General features: G+C 42.1%; 1 protein-coding gene across 1 annotated transcript; it reads left to right on the top strand.

Annotated features, from left to right (window-relative positions):
* Positions 1–6: 6 nt before the first annotated feature.
* Positions 7–23,210, top strand: NAT10 (N-acetyltransferase 10 (GCN5-related)). Its single transcript, XM_010081359.1, has 28 exons — positions 7–52; positions 1,170–1,261; positions 1,661–1,832; positions 2,139–2,261; positions 3,015–3,076; positions 3,819–3,933; positions 5,485–5,592; positions 6,449–6,582; positions 6,961–7,054; positions 7,410–7,508; positions 8,018–8,154; positions 8,651–8,775; positions 9,079–9,229; positions 9,671–9,767; positions 10,548–10,664; positions 11,616–11,717; positions 11,816–11,890; positions 12,523–12,639; positions 12,817–12,950; positions 14,299–14,347; positions 14,990–15,083; positions 15,177–15,287; positions 16,134–16,306; positions 16,651–16,770; positions 17,762–17,860; positions 18,278–18,351; positions 21,572–21,655; positions 22,757–23,210. Exons 2-28 carry the CDS (start codon positions 1,188–1,190, stop codon positions 22,848–22,850), a joined length of 2,934 nt encoding a protein of 977 aa, XP_010079661.1. The 5' UTR covers positions 7–52; positions 1,170–1,187; the 3' UTR covers positions 22,851–23,210.
* Positions 23,211–27,802: the final 4,592 nt, after the last annotated feature.

Below are 27,802 nucleotides of genomic sequence, written 5' to 3'. Positions count from 1 at the left end.
GGAGCGGCAGCGGGCCCTCTTCGTGGTGGTCGGCGACCGCGGGAAGGACCAGGTAAACCCTCTCCCGGGGGCAGTCGTCACCTGTAACCCCCCGGCACCGACATTTTCCTCAGTGAACTGTGAAAACCCGCCCGGAACAGGGCAGAGCCTGGGCGAGAGGTAACCCCCGCGGGGCAGAGGCGCGAAGGAGTTATGAAGGGCTGAGGAGGTTTAACCATCTCCTGCTGGAGAGTCTCACAGACATGAAATAAAAGGGAGCGCGGGCAAACCGGAGTGGTTTCAATTTTCTGACTTCCAGGAGCTTTTTTCCTCTCTCGGTTCTGGTTCCACCTGGAAGTCAGAAAGCTCTCGAGATGTGCTTTATGTTCCGAGTCACCTTGCGGGTGTCACCGCACCAGAACCTGGCCTGGACCTGGCTGGGAACACTGTGTGGAGGAAAATAACCCCTCTTCAGAAACTCCAGAGTTGTGTTTTTCGTGTGGAAAGGAGAACAACACAGCAAACCCATGACGGTTTAGGATAAAGTCAATTCAGTTAGCTGCAGTTCCTGGGGAAGCAAAATAAACGAGTTATAAAAAAAAAACTTGGAAAAATAATGAGTCGATCAGATGGCAACACAAAGGCTGGCATTAATTTGTTAATGGAGCGGTGGGGCGTATCCTGAGTCTGGTTGTGTTCGGTGTTTTCATTGATGAGTTGAACTCCAGTTATACTTACTGCGTGTGCAGGCTCCGTGGCAGTGGGCTGGGCTGCCAGACCCACTAGGGGATGAAAATTCTGAATGAAATGAATCGTTAAGTTGTAGAAGAAGTCTGAACTACATTGTGCGAAATCTATACTTGGAGACAGATAACGGGAACTGTATTTAGCCTGGAATAATTGCTTTCAGTTTGTGCAGTCGTTAGCAGTTCTGCCAGAGAAGAGTGCAACGGAAAAGATAGGTGTAGTTAGGTGTCTTAATTAGGTGTCTTCAATGTTCTGCAGCTCTGGAGAAGGCACAGACACACAGGTCTGTGTAAAAAGGAGCGTAACCTTCACAGTATGTCAGCGGATCCTTCTGTTTTGCATAGTAGAAAGTTTATCTGTAAAATCAAGTATAGAAAAATATTTCGCTCTTCTATGTTAGCTTGTGAGGACAGTTTTTCACAAATGTGTCTGTGTTTTGGCAGGTGGTTATACTTCATCACATGTTGTCTAAAGCAACTGTGAAGGCCAGACCCTCTGTCCTATGGTGTTATAAGAAGGAGCTGGGCTTTAGCAGGTAAGATGCCTCTTGTGTCTCGTGCTGTGGTCGCTGCTCTGTGTGAAGCAAAAGCTCTGTGGGTGGTCTGCTGAGTGTAAGTTGTGTGATTCAGTTGTAAGGAGAAACAAGATTAGTTCTTGCAGGAGCTACAGGAAGTTTGGTCTTCCAGAACTAAAATTTGGCTTGTGTAAAACAGTTGACATCATTTCTAGGTACTTCCAGGTGGTTCTGTGTGATGTCCACCACTTTGGGCTGAACACACCATATGGGAACATATTGTGAAACCAGCAAGTGTGTTCCAAGATGTTTTTTCCTTGGAGGCTGAGCTCTGACTTCCAGTTCGACTTGAACGTAGGCCTGAATGTAGTTTTCTCAAAACTTCTTCCAATAAAACTTCTGTATAATTTTTTTCTCCAGCCACCGGAAGAAGAGGATGAGACAACTGCAGAAGAAGATTAAAAGTGGAACTTTAAACATAAAGGATGATGATCCTTTTGAGTTATTTATAGCAGCCACAAACATTCGCTACTGCTATTACAATGAAACTCACAAGATTCTTGGTAACACTTTCGGCATGTGTGTACTTCAGGTAAGGAGTTAAATTTTTGATTTAAAACCAGCATTGCACTAGTATCCATTGCTTTCAGTTTAAGTGCTGCAGGAGGAGGACTTGTTGCTTCTGTTATTTTGGTTCTGAAGGTCTTATGTATATTTACAAGTTTTATGAGGGTTAGATGGCCATGTTGGTAGAATTTTAATGAGATCTTGGTTAATGCAAATATTAAGTGTGAATTAAACTTTGTGAAATAATGTTTTCAGATTTTCTGTTCCTTTTTGTAGGTGCTGGTTGCACTGGCGAACTCTAGGCAAATTTGAAATTTTATTTATTTCCTAGGATTTTGAAGCCTTGACTCCAAACCTGCTGGCTAGAACTGTTGAAACAGTAGAAGGTGGTGGAATTGTGGTGATTCTCCTGAGAACTATGAACTCACTGAAGCAGCTCTATACAATGACTATGGTATGTTCGATGTAATGTGTCTGTTTTACATAAGCAGGTATGTCATGGTGATGCTAAGTTTTGCTTTTGTTATGGGCTGTGGTCTTCCTTCCATCATCTTTCCTGCTCCTTCATTCATCTATAACTGAATGTCTTATGCTTAGGCAGTTCTGCCAACCTCTCTGTCTTGAAATGCTGCTAGGTTACAAGGAGGAAACACCTGTCATTCACAAATATAACTGTGTTCTTTTGTTTCCCAATAGTTTTGGAAAGTATTTATGCTATCTGCCCATGTAACAGGAAGTTAAGTAAAAAATAGGCCCTTTGAGTGTTTTGTGACCTTTTGGAAAGTGAGATCAGCTTCACAATTACTGGGTATTTCTAGAGATTTCTGGATTCAGACTGAGTATAATTACCCCTAGAGCAGAAGCTATTTCCTGGACGAATTAAAGTGCTAGGTTACTTTTTCTTTGCATCTGTGATGTGCTTGAAATGTCCTGTACCTGGCAGAATTGACCTTTAGGTCAGGCAAGAATAACTAAGACCATTGCAAAAAGTTTGGGTGGGAAAAGCAAGTTTTTAACAAATATTTAGAAAATATGTGTGTTTCACAACAAACAGAATATCAGAATCCTGCCTGGCGTGCGGTGTTGATGGAGAGACTATAATCCACAAGAGTGGTTAAGAAGTTGGGTTGTCCCATGAGTAACAATCTTGTAAACATCGCTGTTCCTGCTGTTCCTTCTCCAGAGTGACTTTTTCTTTTTCTTTCAGGATGTACACTCGCGATACAGAACAGAGGCACACCAGGATGTGGTAGGACGGTTTAATGAGAGGTAAGTTATTAAGAGTGTGAAGGATCTGGGCCATGTGCCCAAAAAGAGCGTATGGAACAACGCTGTGTGTTCATATTAAGAAAGGATCCTATAGATTTGCATTGGAATAGGGGTTCTTGGCTGCTTCAGTGAAGTTTTCATTTACTGTTCTGGACGTGAATACATTTTGTTGTTGGAGGAATTACATACAACGTTTTGGTGGAGTGTTCTCTGTGGTTTTAGAAGCGCCTTGTAAAGGTGTTTTCTCTGCTTTTGTTGTATAGACTGAGCAGGTCTGAGTGAGTGAGCCCTAGCTCTAACCATAGGAAAATTTCAGAGTTTCTTTAGCATGGAGGTAGTTATGTGATGTCAGAAATTAGAAGGATGAATAAGCCAGTGCTGACTGCAGTCTCTAGGGGTCAGGATTTGTCTTAACTGCTGTGGATTCATGTCTTGCACTGTTATGCAGCTGCCTCCCACTTAAATGCTGGAAGTCACTTTGTAGCTCTCTTGGTAGATTGTCTTTAGTTTGTATTCTTTAGAGACATCCTGGTAAGTGGATGCCTGTTCTGTGCAGACAGCCCTTTTTTTTTTTTTATGATAACAGGCACACTGCCAGCTGTGTGAATTTGTAGCTCAGCTGTAAGTAGCTGTAAATACTATGTCTGGGTTTAGAATTAGAAAAGAGTTTAATAAAATTAACTACCAAAATGTAATTTTGTTGCTAGTGTTTTTACTGAGTTGTCTTTGCTTGATTGCTCAGGTTTATTCTGTCTCTGGCCTCGTGCAAGAATTGCATCGTGATTGATGATCAGCTGAATATCTTGCCAATCTCCAGTCATGTTGCAAACATCACACCTGTTCCACCGCAGTCACAGGTCAGTAAGCAACGTCAGACACTTTTCTTTGGGAGAAATTGGTCAGAGTTTACCACGGTGTGTTACAGATTTTAAAAAGAGGAAGCTTTCCTTTCACCCTGGTTAATATCAAATAATGGTCTTACAGACAGGAAGTGGAATGTTCTGCCAAAATTATAGCTGGTATGGGTGAAGCATGGGAAGCTTTTTTTTTTTCCTCCTTGGGTTTTTTTCTGTCATAGCTTTTTTTTTGTGTCCCTGCCTGTGTTTATTGGTTTTGCTATCTTGCTGTTTAGCCTGGCAAGGTGGAGCTTAATTGCTGTGGTTGCTGTTTCAGAAGTGCATAGAGAGATTTCAAATTGATGAACAGTTGGGATGAGACAGATAAAAAGACCTTTTGAGGGTTGGAGGGTGGCAAAACGCTTTGGAAATAAACATTTTACAAACTCAGGAGATGCCTGATAGCTAGAAGCTGTGGTAGTTGTTTCGGTTTCTGAGTTAAGCATGCTACATCTGAGGAAACATTCACTGACTATAAGCCAGACATACAGCCTGCACTGTTAGAAATGTGTCCTTTTATCACTTCCAGTTGTCAACTGAAGTAAAATGGAACCAGTTTTAAGTAGAAATCTTTAAGCTTTTGAACTGTTTTATTGTCAACTGAAGTAAAATGGAACCAGTTTAAATAGAAATCTTTAAGCTTTTGAACTGTTTTGTTTGGCCTGAGAAATACCAACATAGGTTCTGCCAGAGCTGGCAAAACATTTTAACAGAGCACTGACTTTAAAAAACTAAAACAAACCAAATCCCCTTTAGCATTATAACAATATTGACAGCAGCACAAGTTTAGCATTATAACAATATTGACAGCAGCAGCCCAAATGCTTATCTGCTGGATAGATAGACTGATGGCTTTGGAATTTTAAGTGACAATTAGGAAAATCAGAATTTGTTCCTATTTAAAATTGTTTGCTTTTGTGTTCAGGTTTATTTTTTGGCTTTGAAAATCTTGATATTGTTTTGAAAACTGATCTGCAGTAGTTTTTTTCCCCCCTACGTGGCAATACGTACACTATTTTTTGGCTTTGAAAATCTTGATATTGGTTTGAAAACTGATCTATTGCTGCAGTAGTTTTTTCCTCCCTATGTGTCAATACGTACAGCTTGTATTACAGGTATAACAAAGATCATAACATTTTGGAATAGCCTGGAGACTGAAGAATGAATTAAATTCTTCAGAAAATTTGCCCATGGTGTCTCCTTCCTAGCAATGCCATTCTCCAGTTACTATGTACTGAAAAATCCTTTCCTTTTTTCCTCCACGCTTGGGGAAGCCACGATACCCACCTCTTTGTGTAACCATTCTCCTAAAGATGCATTAAAATCAAAGTGTTAAATATCTGTCTATCGATTCCAATTTTTCTGTTTCTAGGGAGTATATTCAACGTGTGATAACATTCCCTTTCAGATACCTTTCTCTGCCTGATAAAAGATATCAGAAGACATCTCAAAGGTATAATTGTGCCGAAGTGTCCTTTACTAATCCTGTTATGGTAAATCCTGTGCTTACAGGAAGACAGCCTCCGGCCGCAGGACTTGGAGCTGAAAGAACTGAAGGAGAGCTTGCAGGATACACAGCCCGTAGGAGTTTTGGTGGATGGCTGTAAAACCCTGGATCAGGTTGGTGCGGTGTTTAAATTTGAGATACTCTGTGCTTGACAGGTCACCTTAGGTACTGATGTCTCATCTTGCATCAAATCTGAGTGTGAACAGTGAGGGGTGCGATCTTAGAGAATTTCCTTGAAAAATTGATTGGACATGGTAGCTCAACGGCAGTATTAGTGATTTCTTTATGAAGTTGAGAATAAGTGGATGGACTAGAAATGGAGACAGGAAGCTGATCCGGAGAAGTCTACATTTAAAAATATTATGAGCTCTACGGGTTTGAAATAAGCAGGAAACTTAACCTGAAGTTTCTGTTCAGTTTAGTTCTGGATACAACCCGTATCATGTTTTAGTGTGCCCCTTTTCCTGCCTCCCTTACACTTTTTTTGCTCCAAGTTGAGAATCACTAGTGCAAGTGAAGGCCCCATTGTAGTTGTTTTTCCTCTTTTGGGGTGTCCACTGAGAAGCTGCAGTTCAGCCTGGTGGCTCCCAGAGCTGTGCCCTGCCTGAGCTGTTTTATAGGAGGTCTTCTCACTGCCCAGATACGTTTGTCTTCCTCCTCTGAGAGCAGCGTGCCTCTTCTTGCCTTGCTGAATATACTCTGTGGTCAGTGCCATGGAGGCAGTAGTTAGAATTGCTGTACTGATTGCTGATCTGTGTTTTGACTTGAATAATTTCAAGAACTCAGTGGGTCAAGATTACCACATCTTGCACATTATTTGTCTGTGTTTGAATGTTCAGCTCTCCCATCTTGTTTTTTTCTCCCTTCTCCCTGTTCTAGAAGGGAAGGCATGTACCAGTGCTAAGTCTAATGCTGAGAGCAATTTAAACACAGGTGATTTTTGTTTTCTATTTTTTTTCTGATCATCAGGCAAAAGCAGTTCTAAAATTCATTGAAGCCATTTCTGAGAAGACTCTGCGGAGCACTGTGGCATTAACAGCAGCCAGAGGACGTGGTAAATCTGCTGCTTTGGGACTGGCTATTGCTGGAGCAGTAGCTTTTGGGTGAGTGATCCTTCCAGCTCCCTGGCTTTATTTGCATCCATGAGTTTAAAAACAAACAAACAAAAAGATGACAGGATTTGAATATGTTTATAATTTCCAGTCCTGCACCCCTCCTTTTTATTCTTCTTACATCTTTTGATTGCTACATATGCTGATATTCAAGTTTTTCTATTTTGTAATAACAAGAAAAGCTCAACCTGTAAAAATCAAAATAATCGTGCATTAAAAAGTGAGATAAATGTCTAGGGGAATCTGCTGTGTTTTGGTTATTAGGTAAAATCCACCCCTCATATAGAGAAAACATTCTAGTTAGTATATATATATTATGTAAAATTTGCTAGAAAAAGAGTTAAAGTCTTGTTTTATTTTTCTGTGCAGTTACTCCAATATCTTTGTCACATCTCCAAGCCCTGATAACCTTCACACTCTCTTTGAGTTCATATTCAAAGGCTTTGATGCACTGCAGTATCAGGTGAGGAGAGCAGACTATCTTCCAATACTTTCACAGCTTTCCTGTTTGGGAGGGGTTTTGCATCTCATCTGTGATTTTTGTTCACATATATTAGCTACCAGCTTTTGCCCCTTCTAATAAGGTTCTGCAAAAGTGAATCGTAGTACAGTTATGTTTCCTTGTCTGTTTATCAGTTTCTTTGTGAAACGGTTTCTAACGTAAGTAAATAATTTCTCCTTTCTCAGGCCTCTGAGAGTTTTTAACTAGAATCTGGAATAACAGTGTACTCATAGTGACCTTATTTTGATGATAATGGTAAAAAATATTTTTCTTAGATCTTGACTTGTTCATGCTGTTTAACAATATTTTCTTCCAGGAACACCTGGACTATGAGATTGTTCAGTCTTTAAATCCTGAGTTTAACAAGGCTGTTGTCAGAGTGAATGTGTTCAAGGAGCACAGACAGACCATTCAGGTAACTAGGTTCTTTTGCACTCTTGCCTTTCGACTTTTTGTTCGTAACTGGTGGCTTTACTGATGCTGTAGTTGTTTGGATTTTAAGCATGTTCATTTTATGTGATGTGTAACTGTCCTGATTGATTTTGCTTTAAGGCAGACCCTTTTTTCTGGTGAGTGACTTTCAGTAAATATTTCTGTTTCTTCTTGAAACAAAAACAAAGGAAAGTGAAAGAAACAGTGAGTGAAGAGCATAGGTGTCCAGTGATTAGATAGCCTTTATTTTCATGATCTCTACAGATTAATTTGTGTGTAAATATGCAAAACAAGATGTGACCCAGTCCTTGTTAGGGTAACTTGAACCTTCTCCCAGATGTTTGTCTTCATGTCTCAGTTTCTGGCGTGATGGTCCTGGAGAACAGGGACACCAAACAGCTTTTCTGTGCTCCAGTTTTGCTCACTGTGACATTTCCCTAGTTCCCAGACAAGCTGTTGTTGACAATGACGATGTCCTCTCCTTCCTTGCAGTACATACACCCTGCTGATTCTGTGAAACTGGGTCAGGCTGAACTTGTTGTGATTGATGAAGCTGCTGCCATTCCTCTACCCCTGGTGAAAAACCTGCTGGGCCCTTATCTTGTTTTCATGGCTTCTACAATCAACGGGTAAGGCTTGAGCGGCAGCTGCCTACCTGAGAAAGCAGTTGTGCAAGTGCCAGTGGACTGTGTCTTACCTACAGAACTTTTTTTATTACACACTATTACATCAGATCATGCTAATTCTTGATCTGTCGTGGAACTGCTCCTTAAAATAACCAAGAGTCAGGGCTTGAACTTGCTGCTTTCCTGTGGTCCCACTGTGAATTCGTGAAGTGTTTGACTCGCACCTCTTCTGCTACAAGGAGCAAATATATAAACAGGATTCTGCAGTCTGTTAGGAGAGGGGGAAGAATGACATCTTCCTTCCCATATGGTGAGACTAAGCGACAGGGTAGTCTTCCGTGTCCTGTGTGTGCAAGGACATCTAAAGGCAGCGATTCTCTCAGATGTGTGAGAGCCGTACACAGCTCTGGATGGCAGCCTCGTTCTGTGCTGGAGCATCCCCATGGCTCAGGATTGCTGTTTGGTTATTTGCTTCAGACTTTTATCTTCTGCTTTTCAGGTATGAGGGTACTGGCCGATCACTCTCTCTGAAGCTCATTCAGCAGCTCCGTCAACAGAGTGCACAAACCCAAGTCACCATGACAGCAGAGAACAAATCTACAGCTACAGCTAAGCTCGCCTCAGGTACTCCGCTGTGCTCTGGACTGTGGTGTATAACCACCGTCTCCAGTGCTGCTGACTGGCAAGCGCCGTGCGTTTCCCATGTGTCCAAGTACTCTGTAGGCAGGTAGTGGTATGGGAAAATGAAGGAACTCTCCTTTGTTTTTCCCTCATGATTTTCAGATGGAAAGACTTTTAAGAGATGAAAGCTGATGAGTAATCATTTTCTAATCTCCTGGGAGCCCTTCAAAGGACGCTGATCCTATTGGATTCTTTGCTAGCTATAACTTCCGAGACCAGATGTTCTTCTCTGAAATCTGTTTGCAGCACGTACATTGCATGAAGTCTCCCTCCATGAGTCAATCAGATATGCCCCTGGTGACCCAGTTGAAAAGTGGCTAAATGATCTGCTGTGTTTGGACTGTCTCAACATCACCAGAATTATCTCTGGCTGCCCGCTGCCTGAAACTTGTGACTTGTATCCTTACTCAAATGTTGTGCTTTGATCAAAAGATACTGCTTTCAGGTGAGGAAGGTTTTTTCAAGCTGATTAGTAGTCGGCTCTGCAGCTAACGTGATAACCTCAGCACGTGAGCTTTTGGCAAAAGTCTACAAGACTGATGGTGTGTGTTATCAGGACATTACAAAACTCCAGTTTTGTTACAGAGACAGTCCTAAGGAAGAGTTGAATGAAGGGAAATCTTTATTGGAGTTACAAAAGGTTTAGCTTTGCAGATTAAGGGTGTGAAAGCTACAGACATTGCCCAAAGTCATTCATTCTTGTAGATGGAGCTTTAGAGTCTTATGAGCACAAGCCAGCATGTAGCCCTAGGCTGTATTGAAAAATATTTCTGCTAAATCAGCAAGGAGCTTTCTTCCTTGTTTCCAAGGAGGTTGTTTCCTTAACCCCTTTCTTTAGATACTATGTAAATAGAGACACGCTTTTTTGTTACCACAGAGCATCAGAAGTTTTTCTGCAGAGGCTGATGGCCCTCTATGTGGCTTCACACTACAAGGTAAAGCTGGTGCTACTTCTGTCAAAACTTCAGCTGGGAATTTTGTGGAGGGAGCAATACTTGTTAGGACAGTCTGATTGAATTGGCCTAGTTGAGGTTTCTGAGCAGCTTCAGTTGCTTCTTGTTGTATACACGTCTGTATTCTCCTTTCTCTGAGATCTCAGCCCTGGCTGCATACTGTGGATTTACAGAGATCTGGAATATTTTTGTCTTGATACATTCTGGAGACTAAATTCTAGATGAGCCTACAAGCTTGTCAGCATAATATCAGTGATGAACCTCTTTTGCAGTTCTCTTTACTGTGTTCTAGTAGCCTCAAATTAACCAAAAGAGTAGTACTATTGTACTGCTGAAAAGAGTAATAATTCAGCTCAACGTTTCAAAACCATAGGTGACTAGTAAATGTGAGTGGTGAAGTCCGCAAGTACTGAAGTACTGAGTACTAAAATCTGACACTTAAAAAAAGAAATATATTTAAGGTTTGTTAGATGAAGACGTAAGTAGCTATATAACAATAGAAAGTTCAGTTCCATACATATTAGAGCAAAAGGATTCACTTGAGAAAAACAGATGCTGTCTGGTAGTATAACAGCCATGAACTGGCCTGTGACCTTCTTCATCCATCAGCATTGTACTAATTCAAAGTTTCATAAAAGCCCTGAATTCAGAAAATGGAGAATTGTTTAGAAGTCAGCTACTAACATTACACTGGACTTTGAAGCTCTTCTCATGGAATGATTCTTCCTAATATGTCTTTATTTTTATGTCTGATATGGCCAGAACTCACCCAATGACCTCCAGATGCTATCTGATGCACCTGCCCATCATCTTTTTTGCCTTTTGCCACCTGTTCCACCCACACAGAATTCGTTACCAGAAGTACTTGCTGTTGTTCAGGTAGGAGAGCACCTGAAGCAAGCTGTTTGACAATGAAGCAGTGCACTGCTGTGAGTGTGCTCTGTGTACTGTGACGGCAGTGTACTCTCTAGGAGTAGATGATAGCTTAGGGCTGTGTTTTTGTACGTGTGATACAACGATGTATTAAGGCCATTTTTCCCCCCTCACTTTCTTTCGTTAACACTAATGGCTATATAAGTACATTGTGATGCTGATCCTTTCACATCGACCTCCTGTCTCCATTTGTTTGCTGAGAAGCTGTCCGAGGAGCTGAACTACTGGTTCAAGACATGACTTTGTCCTCCCATGTCAGCTTCCTGTGAGGGGAGCTGGTTCACTGGTTCACTCTGCTCATCCTGTTTTTCCAGCATTCCTTTTATTTGCAGTATAGCTGCAAAAATACAAACTCATGAGATGTACATACTTAGAGATATTGAAATATTTCAGCCCTTTACTGTTGGGTGTCTGATTGTATGCTTCTTTCCTTCCTTAAGAACACAGATTCTTAGTTATCTGTGTTCAATGCAGCTAGTTAAATCTACTGTTTCTAAAAAGAAGAAGACCCATTTACATGAAAAATATGACACTTAAAGAGAAATATTGGTGGGACAAGCTTTTATGGTTGCTGTTGATGGAGTACAGAAAATGTGTAGAGCACTGTCTATGCTTTAATCTCTTTACACTTCTGTTGCACCGTAGTGTAACTCCAAGTGCATCAGATGTCCCTGTCCTGCCCGCTGGTGTGCTTTTTGAGACAGGGCTTTAAGGGGCAGAGCCTGTTTGTTGGCACATACATGTCTGCTCATCATGTTGCAGAGCAGGGATCACATGAAATGTCAATACTGCATAATGGACTCAGCAACAGAGTATAAATCCTGATTCTGGTGTAGTGGGGTGACCGTAGGAGAAAACACTTTTCCTCCATTAATGGTCTTTTCTCTTTTCTGGCAGGTGTGCATGGAGGGCGAGATCTCTCGCCAGTCTATCATGAACAGCCTTTCTAGGGGAAAGAAAGCTTCTGGTGATCTCATTCCCTGGACCATTTCAGAGCAGGTAAATAATTTGGCTGTGTACTCACACTCAATATATATTTCAGCACTGCATTTTTATTTCCAGAGTACCCATTTGTGTTCTTAAATTTGCTTTTGCAGTTCCAGGACCCGGACTTCGGGGGCCTCTCTGGTGGGCGTGTTGTTCGTATTGCAGTTCATCCGGATTATCAGGGGGTAAAGTATTTTGGAACCCAGTTATTGTGAATACTCAGCAGTGGTACCATGGGAATAGCCATACAGGCAGAACTCAAGAACAGGGCAAACGTTTCAATTGCTCCAGTTTTCAGCATCATAAGGGAATTTTGGGGACTCAGGATTTTGGGAACTCAGCCAGTGGTACTAACAGAGTGAAGTCAGATGCACAGAAATGGTTGGATGCGGCAGCGGGCTGGGGGACATTGCTTTCCTCTGGGTGGGTAGCAAACCAGTGCTTCTGTCATTACTAGGGAGCACTGTAGCATGCCAGCATCCCAAGCAGCAGTATACAATCAAGATCCAGTGATATTTATTGTGAGATTACCAAATGTTCACCCTGGTGTTTGGCATTTTCTGAGTGCAAGAGTTAAGCACCAAGAATTATTGTACAGTCTTGAACTACCAGCTGGGCTCTCACTGTGATTTTGGACATCCCGGCTCTGTAGTGTCCTTAAGGAGCTGCCGTGTGGCAAAGAAAATGCATTTTTGCAGTGACTGAGTCACCTCTGCGCTGATGATTGCTAATGGGTTTGCAAGGGGAGAATATTGTTGCCCTTTCTTAAAAACTAGACACATCTTTTTGCTTATAGTGTGTTGTTCCTACTTCACAGATGGGCTATGGCAGCAGAGCTCTGGCTTTACTGCAGATGTACTATGAAGGCAAATTCCCATGTTTGGAAGAAAAACCAATTCAAAAGCCAAAAGAAATTGCAACTGTAAGCAGTGAGGTATGGAGCTCAATGCCTTTCTTGTGTTTCCTGTTGTGCTGTTTGTTTTTCACTGTAAGTCTCGATAATGATTTCTCTGTGTAAGGAGGAAATACTTTTTTTTAATACAGAATAAGAGATTTAATTTGCAGATTACTGTGAGGATTGCTACTAACCAATTTCCACTTTCTCTTTCAGACTGTTAGTTTGTTAGAAGAGGTTGTAACGCCTCGGAAAGACTTGCCTCCTTTACTTCTCAAACTTAGCGAGAGACAAGCTGAAAACCTAGACTATCTAGGGGTGTCTTATGGCCTAACTCCAAGATTACTCAAGTAAGACATTATTCTATTTGCTGTTTAACATCCAGTGCAAAAATATAATTATATAAATTGTATACATTAAAATAAACATGATATATATAAATAATAGAGTGTATGTAGATATAGATGGAGATATTTTAGCCCTTGGACATTCTCTTTATCTCTGCATGCTTCACTTGGTTTCTAAAGCTGGGACAGGTCCAAGCCCACTTCTCCTGTAAGACCTGTTCTTGATGTACAGTAGGGCTGATCCTAAGAGCGGTGGAGGCTGATTTGTGATGATGCAGTCAGAACAATATTAAGATAGCTATGTGTGATTTGGCATTTCAGAACCACAGACTGTAGCCTGTTTTGTTCCATGGCAAGCATGCTGCAAAGTTCATGCCAAAATGTGATGGTGAATTGTTTAGTTGTGCAGGAGGGCATCAGAACTGAAAGATTATTGTGAAATAGTCTTAATCTGTGCAAATTATAGAGCAAAGGGTTCAGATATTTTATTTGAATGGTCTCTCTTGGGGCATAGGGGGAGAATAAAGTGTTTCTCTGCAACTTTTTTAATTATTTGATTGTTAGCTCTGGTAGGATAGATAAAAGAAGGATGAATAGTGGGAGAGGAGGGGTGCATATGTATTTTAATTTGCAACATCCTGTGCAGCTGATGAGTAGTCGTCCCATGGCCTGTGGAGGTAGGTTGCCAGTGACAGTTGCTCTGGGGCCCGGCTCCTTTCTTTTGTCTGGGATGCCATATGTTTGGTCTCAGCAGGTCTTTTTATACTCATCCTCCTTTTCCTGGGCAAAATGAATTGTAGGATCAGTTCACAACGAAGATGCAAGAAGGAACAGGAGGATGGAAAGGGATGTCAGCAGGATTTTGCTGATCAGTCTGGGATTCTTTCTGGTCTAATTATTTGAAACCTGGAAGTTACCAGGGAAAATCATCATTCATTGAAGAAGAGCAGAGTCTTAGAAGTAAACTGTAAATCCCCAGCCCCTCCCCAGGGTATCCCATATGAGTCTGTGATATTATTGGTTGAAACCTGTCTGTCTGTTTTCGAAAGAGGCCCTGGAAACATGTCAAATACAATAACTCTTGTATCATGTCTGTCAGTCTTTTAAAGTTAATTTTTTGATATTGCATTCATCATTTTTCACTCCTCTAAGTTAGAACCTCAGTCAGCTCGATTGCTGTCACTGCTCTCTGTCAGTGTTCATTTTCACTAGCTGGTGGGCTGTCTTACAGACTTCTTGCTTTTCAATGGTTGCTCTTGTACAGTAGATAGATTGCATTTAACCACAATTATCATTGTAGAATCAACAGCTCCATAATTCTCAGCGTGTTTTCTCTTTTCCCTTTCCCCAGGTTTTGGAAACGTGCTGGATTTGTGCCAGTGTATCTAAGGCAGACACCAGTAAGTAGCATACTGCTGCTGGGTGAAGTCCAGCCCTATTGAAATCATTGGGCATCTTTCCATTAGCTTCTGTGAGATGTGATTTGGGCAGGAAAGTTTTCCAAAGCTACATTTGGGGTTTGTTTTATGTTCGGTTTTGGTTTTTGGGCCTATAGTTAACTAAAGGAGTAAAATTTTAGGGTTGTGAATGTGGTCTTCTAAATAGTTTGCACTTAAAAAATCAGAGCAAAGGTGCAGCTGTTGAGGGTTATTAGTGGGTTATTACTAAAATATGCAAGTGGCCCTTGAACTGCTCTTCTTTTCTAGATGTTTACAAAAAATAGCACTAGCAGTTAGAGTAGTTTGGGGAGAATAAGTTGTTTGTCCTGTGTCACTGCATTTTTATTTTGTTTTTCTGGCTCTTGAGCTGTACCTGGAATTTGCAATACTCATGACAGCTGGTTACCTCAAGAAGCCAAAATCCCTCAGCACTGGGATTTACCAAATTCTAGGAAGTTCATAGGTTTTACATTAGGTAGTGGTGATCAGTAGCAGTTGATCCGTGCATCGTTGCTGATGATTTAGAAGACCTTCGCCTTCTTCAGTTGAGAATACAGTGCAAAAGGTTCACAGAGATGATAGGAAATGTGTCTTATTTATTAGAATGACCTGACCGGTGAGCATTCGTGCATCATGCTGAAGATGCTGAATGAAGAGGACACTGAACAGGAGTCTTGGCTTACCGCCTTCTGGAAAGGTACCTTTGATTTTGCTAACACTAGAAGAATTTTCTGGCATATTTATTCTAGAGGTCCACAGGAGTAATTCATTTTCTCATCTTGTCCTGTAGATTTTAGGAGGCGGTTCCTTTCTCTGCTTTCATACCAGTTCAGCACATTTTCTCCCTCGTTGGCATTGAATATTCTACAGAACAAAAATATCAAACAGCAGCCACAACCACGTGAGTATTCTGGCTCACAATGTTCGTTTAGATTGCAGTTTAAAGTCTACATATATGTCTATCAGAGTTCTCAAATATAAGCGTTATAACGATGTCTTGTGAAGTGCCATGAATTGCTCTCGGTTGGTTGCTGAGTTTTGTTCCTATTATCCAGAAAAATGCTTGTATTTCTAAGTAAAAACTAAGAGGACATTTTCTGCCACTGAAAACAGGTAGTGGTGGGGTTTTTTTGTTTGGTTATGTTTTTTTCCCTCTGCTTTTTAGATTAAAGATTTAAGCAACCCAAAATTAGAGAGCCCCTGACTTGTAACAGTTCTGAATGCATGACAAAACATGGATGGATACTGACAGCTGCCAAATCCAGTATGGAATTAAAAGCGGAGCCTTGAATATCAAGGGTCAGTTAGGCAGAGCAGCTTGCTTAGGATCCTAGGAAGAATTATGTCGTTAGAAATTTGGAAATGGGCACATGATGTCTTTCTAAGAGAGAGGCTTTAGTTCAGCTGCATGTTATTGGGCTCAGTCCAGCACTTGCTGGGGGGAAACACTCGGGCAGTATAAAAAAAGAGGCCAGACAAGACAGTTCTACCAGTCACTTCTAGCTTAAAAGCAAATTGCTGCTTTCTCAGTATGTCTGCCAGAGGGGAGTCCTCTTGAGAGTACCTGGAAATCTGTGTCTTGTGGGGTTTTAATATCTGTCTTGTTGAAAGAGATTCGGTTGCTGCTACAAGGGAACAAAGCTCTTCAACAGCAAAACCAGTGTAAGATAGTTAGACTAGGCAAACCGTGGTTCTTAAGAAGCTATGAAGAACACTCTTGACATTGTCTTTTTATTGTACCCATCAGCCATCAGCCGTGCAGAATTAGAATCAGTTTTCATCCCATATGACCTGAAGAGATTGGAGATGTACTCTCGCAACATGGTGGACTATCACCTCATCATGGATATGGTACCTACCATTGCCAGGATGTTTTTTCTCAACCAGATGGGTGATATCTCTCTCTCTGCTGCACAGTCGGTATGTATTACTGTCAGAACAAGCCATGCTTCACTTCTCTTTGTATATATATTTGGAATAGTTTCCTGTTTCATGTAATCTTTTAAAGAATTCAGTGAGTTGCTTCTTTTGTAGTCCTCTTCATGATTTCTCCTGCTTGTAGTGTTCTTCCACCTTTAGCATTTGCTTTGGATAAAATTTGTAGGGATGATATTCTGTTGTGTGTTCAGTGAAGTACTCCACACATTTATAACATGGTGTGAACTGTGGCTTAAAAACCTAAAAATGTAGGGAGGGTAGAGGGTTTTATATATTTGTATTTGCTCTAAAAGCGTCTATAACTGAAATATGTGTTATTTCCTCAGGCCCTTTTTCTGGGGCTTGGCCTGCAGCATAAATCTCTGGACCAACTGGAAAAGGAGTTAGAACTGCCCAGCAGTCAGTTGATGGGCCTCTTCAACAGAATCATCCGCAAAGTTGTCCAGGTAATAGCATCACAACAAGCCTTGACTTAGTTGTGTTGGACCAAAGTGTGATTCCAATACTGAGCCTGGCACTAACAGAAAGCTGAATCAGAACTGTGTATCTTTAACATGTCCCCAGTAATTGATTGTAAACTGCTTTCTAAGATGGGAAAATCCCAGTGGAAAAAGCAGGTATTAATGGCATTATATAGTGTTTTCCCAAATAAGAGTGCTTGTGTTATGTTTTTAAATATTGAAATGTCCTGACCAAAATGCTGAGCGTAGAACCCATCTTGCCAGCTAAGCCTGAGCCGTTTGTTTATGATTGTTTACTGCATGGGTGGCATCTCAACTTTTCTTGAAAAAAAAACTTTTCCAATGTAATTTAGAGGTAGACATGAAGTCCAGTCAAGTAATTGGAAAGTTTCGGTTCTGGTTTTCTTTCTCTCTAATATCTGTGACAAAGTGAGTAATGTGATCAGTTATCAAATGGCAAGACAGACGGGACACTTGCCAACTGCTTGCAATTGCTTGCTCAGCCGGGGGCCACCAGTTCTCAAGGTTCAGGATACGGCACCAAAGCTTCTGCAGTCTGGCATAGGTTGTTCACGGGAGAGGTGATTTGCTCAGCATAACACCCTTATCTTGAAGAAAACAACATACCAAAAAAAATGCAGCTTTTGGCTGTAAATGTGAATCAAATACTGCTGGATTAAGAAAGTTTGTTGTCAGCTATGAGTTCTTTACATTTATGTGAGTGACATTGAATACTGGCTGATTTTAGTTTTATACTTTTCATGAGAGCTGTATGTAATTCTGCCTTCAGGAAGCAGCCTGGAGCTTTTAATTTCAGTATGATGGAATGCATGCATCAGAAATAAACAACTGCCTGATAGCGTTGGCAAGGTTAGAAGAGTTTATGGGGACAGACAGCATTTCCTATTTATTTTAAAGCAATAACCTAGAAGAAACCTCGGCAAGTCTTACATGTGTTGGCTTACTTCGTTTTCAGTTGTTCAACACAGTCCAGGAAAAAGCTGTGGAGGAGCAGATGGTGGCAACAAAGGATATTGTCATGGAGCCAACACTGAAATCTTTAAATGACGATTTGGTAATTACGAGCTTTCTTCTTGATACATATGTAAACACTTCACGGAGTTCCCTTGAGTGTAGAAGCCTTGTAATCTAAATTTTCTTGGATGGGAAGAATTCCACATCATGTCTGTCACTTTATGGCAGTTAAAACCTGACAGCTTTGCGTTAACATGCTTGTAGTCATGCTTTGTTAATCTGCAATAGAGATTTCTTGCAGAGCCTACTAAGATGATCTTGGAGTTATATATTACAAGCATATGCTTACAAATAACATAAAAAAATACAATTATAAAAAAGAGATAAGCTTTTCAGGATCATCTGGTATTTGTTTCAGGGGATGTACCTCTCTTTTAGTGGGAAGGCATTTTCCTTGCAGCACATGGTCACTGTTGCCCTTAGAACTTAATGCATTTGGTGTGTGGTCCTGTTGTAGGAAGAAGCTGCAAAGGAATTCCAAGCAAAACACAAGCAAGAAGTGGAGAAGCTGAAGGGAATGGACCTTACACAGTAAGAATTTATCTGTATGAGTCTCAAGTCCGGTTTTCCTCTGATACCTGTTTGAATGCCGGGTCACTCGTGCATCTTGCTGAGACTTGTGCACAAGGCTGTAGTTGCAGTATTATAATCTCAGACCTCAATAAACGAGAAATAGCAGTGGGCATTTCCAGCAGTGGCCAGGTAAGATCAGCATATGCTGCTGCACTAATGGAAACTTTGGGTCTTCATTGGCTCTGTTACCAGCTGCTTTGTTTCGTTCTTTCCCCTGTGAACTAAATTCAGTAACAACTTCTGTTCAAGGCCATTCACCTGTTTACCTCAGTACACAAATTCATTGCCCGAGAAGTGCGTCAGACTCCCAAGTGTGAACTTGACTGAGTTCCTTTTTTCTGCTGGTATTTTGAACAGAAAGGAAAAGGCTGTGAGTTGTCAGATCACAGCTGATCAGCAGTGAGATCTGCCTGCCTGTGGGACTTTAGAACTGAATTGTTGTTAGAGTTGGGGCTGGCTCGTCGTTACAGTACTGCAAACAGAAGATGTACCGCAAACAGGAATGCTGGATCAATCCTCAGCTCTGTCCCAGTGCCTCAGGCATGAGCTTGAGCACGTTCTTCTTTTACCTCCATTCTCTTTTGTCACTTAAATGGTAAATTATTCATGGCAGTAGCTCTTGCTATGTATTTACGTGCCAGTCTTGATCCTGGCTGTGTACAGTGTGTATATTATACATGTATAAGTTATATATGGAGTAATAAAGCAAGCTGCCTGGCTGTGGACTGCTTCTAATTTTACAGTTTCCCATGCTTCTAGAACTAGTCATTAGCTTTGTCAAAGCAGGATACCGAGGTCCTCACAAGGCAAATGCAGAAGAAATGACCAAGTACCACAGTGATGACTACATAAAATTTCTGAGATCTATTCGCCCAGATAACATGTCTGAGTACAGCAAGCAGATGCAAAGATGTAAGCTATGTGTGTAGTGCTGTGGTTCCTGCCAATGTTAAACTTTGTGGTTCTGGGAATCCTAGAGCAGCTTTAGAGGTTTGTGATAAAAAGAGTAGGAAGAACCACGGGAAGTTATCTTTCTCCTGACTTTGATTTTTCTGGTAAATCAAGCATTTTAAAGATGGGTCCCTCTCTCAAGCCAATATGTCAAAAGAGCTGAGGAAACCTTTTGTGACCTGGCTATCTTTTTTTTTGATCTTGTGTTTTGATGGAAACTCTTCTGAATTGCCTTCCTGGCTCAGAGATGACTGAACTACTCCATTTATGAGCTGCATGTAGCTTGTATTCTTCCTTATCTTTAACGAGAGGTACTGAGGTGGGAAAGGATTGTGTAGTTTAAAACAAACAAACAAAAATATACCCCAACTCATCAATTGTGTCCCCAGACTGCAGTACCCCTGAAGGACTCAGTACCCTGAGTCTCCTTCTCTGGAGACATTCAAAGCCTGCCTGGATGCGTTCCTGTGTGATCTGATCTGGGTGTTCCTGCTCCGGCAGGGGGATTGGACTAGATGATCTTTCGAGGTCCCTTCCAATCTCTAACATTCTGTGATTCTGTGATTCTGTGATTCTGTGTGTGTCCTGTTGTCTGCTATCCAGCTTAGCTGTATGTGCAACTCAAGTGAAAATAGTACCTGGCTAATGTTTATATTCTCTTCTTTAACAAAAAAAAACCAAACCAAACCAGCAGGAAAAAAACCCAAACCAACCAGAGCTTCTGTTACCAACTACAGTGTGCACAGATGCCTTTTAACTGCTGTGGAGCTGGACAATTTGTAGGATACCGAGTTGCTGAACCAGCAGTTTCCTTGAAGTGTCAGCAGATGTCTCTTTTTCTGGACCAACAGGAGTTACACATGCCGCTGATTCTCTCCCTTCTCTCTCTCCTCCTCCCACCTTTTGTCATATAAATCCTGTTTACTCTACTGACATCCCCGAAAAGTTGTCTGTGACGGCTCTAGATTAATCTCTGTTAAATCTGAGGAAAGGAATTAAAAGCTTCTTTGAATCTTTGGTTGTCTTGTTCGAAGGAAGGACAAAAATGGATGTGATTTGAAGTGACTTGCAAGTCAGTCACATTATGAAAACAATATAACCAGAATTTTTAAAAAGTTTTAATTCCATTTTTTTAGTGTTGATAGTGTTCCATACCTGTTTTTCATTTTGGACCATGTTCCTTTTTTTTTTTTTTTCACCCAGAAGTAGATTTCTGCTCTCCTTCATGAGGAGAGAGAGGCAAAAATCTATTTAGAACACTTTTCAGTCCAGGTTATAGAAAGCCAATAGAAGAGACAGAGCTGTTTGATTTGAAAAGGCTTTGTCTGGTATTATTCAGCCTTGCTTGTCTATTCTAAATCTCTAAGAACTTGAGATGGAGAGCAACCACTCAGTGTTGCTACATGACTGCTTTGCCTAGTTAAATTTGTATGTAATTTCCAGGGTACTTGAACACCCAGACAAGGTCACAGAACATGAGTTTATTTGAATAGCAATTGTTGTCTTCATTTCTCTTTTCAAAAGAAAGCTGCAGGTCTTCAGTTTTTCCGGGACTGATGTAGAAAAACTGCACCAGACAAGCTTACTGCTGGTCTACGAGCAGCTGCTAATTTAGCTAACTTTCCATTATAAGCCATTGCTTTTTGCATCCTCTTCCTTTATCACCACAACCATCCTTCTCCTCTCTTTTGGAGGGGGAAAAAGAAAAAAAAACCCTCAAGCTTTTATAAGGAATTCTATATAGTGACTATAGATCTGATTGTGGTTGCCAGGCTGAAAGCTGCAGCGATTGAAGGTCTATCTTTTAAGAAATGTAGTGGGCAAAGCAGCAGTACACACCACTGCTATGGAAAGTATAACCTTTGCAGCCTTATGTTTTGCTTTCGTAACAGATGTACTCTGCTCAGCACTCTGCTTTCCTGATGAGAGGCAGTTTTGTGATGTTTACAATAGGGGCTCCTGAGAGAAGCTCACTCGACACTGACCAGCTTTGGATGGGGACAATTGTTGGTTGCTATTGACCTGTTTTGAGCTGAGTCTGCTGACAGAGTCGTGACACGCTATTGTATCCCTTTGCCAGTCTAGCTGTGTGTGTATTTCCAGATTCTGATTTAGTTGGGTGCTGACGCCAGTCGCTTTGTAGAGTGTGCTGGACAATATAACCACCTTATTTTTTTATTTTGTGCTAGCAATTTGACTTGGATTTTCCTTTACCTTTTTCACTTAGGTACATTATCCGGGGTGACGACGAAGAATGGAATGAGGTGCTGAGCAAAGCAGGACAGAACGCTTCCATCGTCAGTTTGAAAAGGTTAAGGAAGTTGAAATGCTCCACAGAGGTCTTTGCTGTTGGCTTTATTATCATATTTTTCAAAAGAGTGAAGCTGAAGAGCTAAATGCAGATAAAATGAACTTGGCACCCTTGATAGATGCTCAGTTTTCCTGGAGAAATCGGGGTGTGAGCACCCGAGAGCCCTACTGGGTCCTCAGTGGTTGCTCTAATGGTGAGACGGCTGCTGTGAATTCTGTGTTGCTCAGGAGTATAGTCCTGTCTTAATATAACTTAGTTGCTTATGGTAACTTTTTTCTCTTGACATGGTTAAGTCTTGAAAGAAAGAACTCACTCCACCTAACTGTCCCATTTGCTTTGGGAGCGAACACTGGGTGGGAGCCTACGGTATTCCCACTGGAGAAAATGCAGATTCAGGGAAGAATTCTTCTTTCAAATTAGAGCTGGAGTCTGTGTTTCTGCAATTCCTTTCTTTTCATCCATTTTCTTTCTTTTACCTTGCCCAGCATGGAGTCTTTCCTCATCTTTTCCTTGGGGATTTATAGCTGAGACTTGCCTGTGTGCTTGTTTCCCCTTCCTGGGGTGCCTGACAGCTGAAGTAATTATGTGATCTCTATTCCACCCTTTGTATATTCATGGTTTTTTTCATGAATGCCGGAAGCTGTGAGTTTCCAGAAGCCTTAGAGGAATGAGAGAGTCTTGTCAGTGCTTATAAGGATTGGAGCTCTGTCATGTTTGCTCTAGTTGGAATCTAGTGCAGGAACAAAACTGTATACTTAAAACCGTCAGTGGTAATATTTTTTCTGCGTACTTTAAATTCCAGATGTGCCCTGTATGAATTACCTCTAGGACACATAAAGTCTTGAAAAGCAATGACAAGAGCTAAAAATCAAGATCTTATACGATTCAAATTGGGTTAGAGAATCTGAAGGCACTAGAAAATCTAGGTCATACTCTTGTTTGTGCTTTCTCTAGCCCCAGTTTAAATGGCCCAATAAATTGGAAGTATTTTCTCCCAACCACATTTCCATGTAGGTCCTCTCCCCCCTTTTACAACAACAATTTCCCAGCTGGATGGGAGTCCAGTGTGTTTTTAACAGATATTTTGTTCCTGTTTCCCAGTGAGAAGAAGAGAAAATTAGAAACAGCAAGAGGACCCAAGCAACTGAAGAAATTTAAGAAGACCAAAGATATAAAGCAGAAGCGGAAGAAATGACTTTAAAGCCAATCAATGAACTTGAATTAACAAGTGACGGGTCTGTACTTGAGAAGTACTATTCTCCTTTAAATCAAGAGACTTTCTTATGGGGGGTGAGAGCCGGAGGGAAGGAAAAGCCTTAGAGGCATTTTTAAAGTGTTTGTATTACGGGAAGCGCAGTGACATTGCCAGGAGACAGTCTATGAAGATTTTTTATGAAGTGTGACTGCAGAGCTTGAGCGAGGCACCGCGCAACACACTGGGATATTATGAGGGTGCAGCCACAGAGTTTCCATTCAAAGAAGGCAGATCAATCTGTAACCTTTCCCACATCTTAATGGTTGGTGTCTTTATTAAAAAAGAGTTTGGACAACAAAGGATAGAAGTGTGTTAGGCTTTGCTGTGTGGCTCTGCCTTTTAGCATTGCAGCACATCTTGATACCTGCAGTTCAGTGGTACTACCGCTCCTTGGTAGCTCGAGGGAGTTTTTGGTGTGAACGACGACTGACTTTTTATTTGGGGCTGGCTATTCAGTGAGCACTAACCATGGTGTCAGTTCAGACCCGTGATGTGGTCCTTGCTCACAGGAGTTCAGGGTATACAATGAACGCTTCTATTTTGGAAGGCAGTCCTCAAGCAGCTGCAATAAAAGCTGCTCTTTTGCATTCACAGTTGCTTGCAAGGTCTCAGTGTTCCCATAGCTCAGCAATTTACATTTCCTCGTTCTCAAGCAGGGCAGTATGATTACAAGGTGCTGGGGAAGATGCTTTGGCCACTCTGCCTCCCTGCTAGCTGCTGACCCAGAGCTCCTGCTTGACTTTGGTGGAAAGTTTAGTGTTAAGGTTGCCAGGAAATCAGCACTATCATACTGACACCTGGTCTTCGTAATCTCTGCTTTGAGCTGGGGGCCAGCTGAGCTGACAAGCCTCTGCACTCCCCAGCTTTGCTTCCCAGTGGTCCCTGTTTGGCAATAACTATGGACCAGTCTGGAGCAGGGACTTTCTGTGAGTGCAGTGCTCTAGGTCTGGTGCCTGTCAGACTCCAGAGGCTTCAAAACCAGGGCAGACCTTCGACACAGAATGTCCCTGTCCCAAACCTGAGTGCCCTGGTGTGTCATCTTGATGTTCTAGAGGTTTGGAACAGGGAGACTCACCTACAGCTGATACACAGCTGCATTTCTATTTACTTGTAGATCTCACAGCTCCTTTTTCCAGCAAATCCTCAAAGAAACAGTTTCTTCCTAGGTAAAGACAGTATTTCTTCTCTAGGAGGCTGTTTTGTGAAGCATCTCTATTAAGCATGAGCCTAGCACAGCCTATGTACCTTTGGTTGGGAAGCCATTGTGTGTGAGACGGTGGCAACAGCACATCCCCCTCCCTGGGGGCAGCTGGGCGCTGGGAGGGGAGATTGCAGCTGCAGCCCTTAAAGGCTTGATGAGGGGTCCTGTTAGCACCCAGCTGTGTGTAGGAGTGGTGCTGGCAGCCTGCAGGGACGGCATGGTGGCTGGCTGCCCTGAAACAGCTCTATAAAGAAGTTGTGGAAGGAGCAGACACAGAAGGCAAGAAGTGTGAAGAGACCTGGGAAATCCTCGGAAGAGGTGAGTGTGAATTCTCTCTGGTTTTGCTGTTATTGTTAAAAAATGGTGTAAGTGGTGGCCCTGCTGGGAGAGGGGTGAAGAGCTACAACCCCTTGCTTTGGGGGACAGGGTCAGCTGGAGGGGCTGCTGCATGGATTCTGTCTGTGTCTGATTTACTTCCTCTGAGAGATAAAGAACCAAGTAGTACTGCAGGCGATGTTACTGCAGGCTGGGGCAGGAGGGGCTGCGGCTGCTGCTGGAGCCCTTTCAGGGGACGCTCCCTGGCCCGGTGAGAGGAGAGCAGGTCCCACAAACAGGAGTAACGTGGCTGCATGGCTGGGATGGAGGTTGTTCTCTAGCCCAGGGGCTCTGTAGCATCAAACCTGCATTTTCCATGGGTATCTGTAGGATTGCAGTTTTCTAATGTCTTGCTTAGCTTAATGCTGAAGTGTCTGGAGTTGGTCCCGTTTGTGTGAGGGATGGTTATTGTAGTAAAAGGTTTTTTTGTGGATTGTTCCAAGCCAGTCACATACCGCAGCCATTTGAGAAAAGGACAACAAAGATGGGCTTGAAATGGTGGTCAGATAAGGAACTGGTATCAAATGGTTACTGATGGAATATCATTGGCTTGCTCACTTCATACGCTCTGCCTGGTTTAGCAGGCTGCAAGTCAAAGCTTTAAACACTTTTTGAGTCCTTTTAAAGCGTGTTGAAATTTTGCACTAATAAAGCAGTGGTAGTTATTTCAGATTCTTTACCCTATGCAGATTGCTGGCCTGGTTCACCCAGGTGGGAGTGGTTTACTTGCTCTGGGTCTTGCTGCCTAATAGGTGACTGTGGGAAATCTTTTTAGAGGAAAAATACTTATGTTTATGAGAATCTTCTTAGAATAAAAATACTTATGTTTGTGAGAACTTTCTTAAAGGAAAAATACTTATTTTTGTAAGACCTTAGAAGAAAAATACTTATGTTTGTAAGAATCTCCTTAGGAGAAAAATACTCACGTTTGTCAGAACCTTTTTTAGAAGGTCCTCATGTAGTTGGTGTCTACTACAGGAGAAAAATAACACCTGCAAGGGATGAGAAAGAAAGCAATTGTTCAGGATGTGAGTAAGATAAGGAGAAATTGAAGGTAAACGATCAACAGGATTAGGTAATGTTAAGGGCCCCGTTCCCAGGACCAAAGTTAGCCAATAGTAACTCTGTCTTGAAGATTTTTAAATCATTGTATCCAATCAGTGATTACCAAATCTGCGTGAATTCTGTATAAAAGTGTGTAATTGAGGCATAATGCATGGCTACAGCTTGATCATATTGGTCTGCGTAGTCCTTACCAGCAGCAGGTGACAGTATCAGAAGGCTTCATGGTATTGCACATTGCATCTTGTGCTAAGAAAATATTGATTGAACTTCCTTAAAATGTAGAAGTGGTGCAAAGTACAATGCATGTCTCGGGAGGGCTGTTAAACTGGAGATCTCCTAATAGGTTCAAGAGAAGTTTTATTACGGAACACCCATGTGCTATTAGGGCTCCGAAATCGGTTTGTGGTGTTTAAGGGGTAAGCTGAGGATCAAATGGCTAAGAAGTTTTAAAAAAGTTCATATTTATATGGAAAATATGTCAAAGCTTCTGTTTATTTATAAGGCCATGCTAAATAGCTATGAAACAGTGTATGAGTTTGTCCTCTGCTTCTGCTGGGACTGTGCCAAAGCTGTGACCTGCCCAGCCCAGGAGAGCCCCATCTTCACGTGGCTGTGATGAAGCTGTTACTGTGAAAGCCTTAATTCAGAGTGAGGTTTCTGGTTGTTTCAGGAAATATGGTCTCATGCTAGTAGGCAGCAGTCATAAAAACCTTGACGGCTGACTTAGTGGCACTGTCTTGGGGAAAAGGCGTTGGGACCATTTGCAATGGCAGGCTAGGCAGGAGCTGATCCATGAAAATATCTAAAGTCCAGCCAAGACTTCTTGTAAATTGTCTGTAAATGATGGTGGAAGATAGTAGAAAAAATTAAATTTGATTCTTCAGGCAAACTAGGATCTTACTATGTAGCTGGCATCTTTTCTAGGGCTGCCCCCGCTGCTTTCTATAGGCTGTAGTAACTCTTGCGCTATCGTATGTGAGTTGGGTGGACTGTAGGTGTTGTAAAGGACTTGGAGGATCTGAGCTGCACGTGTGCCCCTGCGTTTCCGAGTGGGTGTTGTGTTTAAAGAGAATTTTGCTATTTCTACAGAAAAGGTGTGTATTCAGTTGAACCGTTCTTTTTCTGGTTTTCCATGTACATTTTATGATTTCTGGCAGCTTTTCGGATTCCTCTGCCTGTCTATTGCCCTTTGAACAGCAAAGTGGAAAAAAGCCCTCAGATGCTAAAATAAATGAAAGATGTGGATTTTATTATTTTTTTTTTAACAAGTCTAGTCAAACCACATTTTCCTCTGTCTGTGCTTTCCATCAGTGAAGCTGGGTTAAAATTCCAGCTAGAGTAAGGGCTAGTTGAATGCAATCCAACAAAAAAGCAAGAATCCCTGTCTTTCTGCAGCCAGAAGTGGACTAGAAATGCCACGCAACATAGGAGCTGAAAAGAGAGTGAGTTCTGCCTTTGGGGTTTAGGGCTGGGTTGGTTTTGAGCCTGTTTCCCTTTGGCTGGAGCAGGTTTCTGTACCGCGTCCCCTGCAGATGGGGCTGTGAGTGCTCGAGGAGCTGGGTGTACGGCTGATTGCAGCGCGTGCATTGAACCCAGCAAAGCCAGCTCCGCTGTCCGCGCCTCCTCCTTTCCTAACCTGGGGACAGGTCTTTGCACAACCCAGTAACCACGTGTATTAGTGTCTCAGCCCCTGCTGTAAACCTACAAGGTCTTTTTTTCAGTGCTCCCTGGATGGCTGATGTGTCACCTTGCTGCAGGTTCGCTCTCTCCGGTGCCCAAGTGATGCTGGTCTGCAGGGACGGAGTGCTGTGGCTAATTGGAGGAAAAGGGGAAAGCCACGTAGAGCGGAGCAGCTCTCGGCAGGTGGTGGGTAGATGTGACCTAGTTGTCAGTGAAATCATCCTGTTTGCTTGGAGACCCCTGAGCTATTTTGACAGCTGGAGTGAGCTGACCTCGGCGAGGTATCAGGGAGGAAGGAAAAGCAGTGAAGCTGAGGATCTCCCCTGCTGCTGGGAGCTGGCGGTACTTTCAGGAGGGGTCTCGCCTCCCGCAGCTGTGTGAGGGTGAAGTGAGCTGTCGGGAAAGCAAAGGCTGGTGTGCTGGACCAAGGGCAAGGCGTAGAAGCGGTAGCAGGAGGTGTGTCTTTTCCATTTGGCTGTTGTGATAGTGCCTTGGGAGTTTTAGGGTTTTTTATTTTCCTTCCACAGCTGGATTTTTGTTTGACTGTGTCACTACTCTCTGAATCATGAGC

The sequence above is a fragment of the Pterocles gutturalis genome, unplaced genomic scaffold (assembly GCF_000699245.1).
Source record: "Pterocles gutturalis isolate BGI_N339 unplaced genomic scaffold, ASM69924v1 scaffold21174, whole genome shotgun sequence".
Lineage (NCBI taxonomy): Eukaryota > Metazoa > Chordata > Aves > Pterocliformes > Pteroclidae > Pterocles > Pterocles gutturalis.
The sequence above is the reverse complement of the archived record's forward strand: the minus strand, read 5'-3'. Positions and strand labels throughout refer to the sequence as shown.

Bases quoted from the DNA above. Each gene is read 5' to 3' on its own strand.
- NAT10 (XM_010081359.1), top strand. From the start codon at position 1,188: ATGTTGTCTAAAGCAACTGTGAAGGCCAGACCCTCTGTCCTATGGTGT. The intron at 1,262-1,660 runs GTAAGATGCCTC...TTTTTTCTCCAG, and splicing joins AAGGAGCTGGGCTTTAGCAG to CCACCGGAAGAAGAGGATGA. The intron at 18,352-21,571 runs GTAAGAATTTAT...TTTTTCACTTAG, and splicing joins AAGGGAATGGACCTTACACA to GTACATTATCCGGGGTGACG.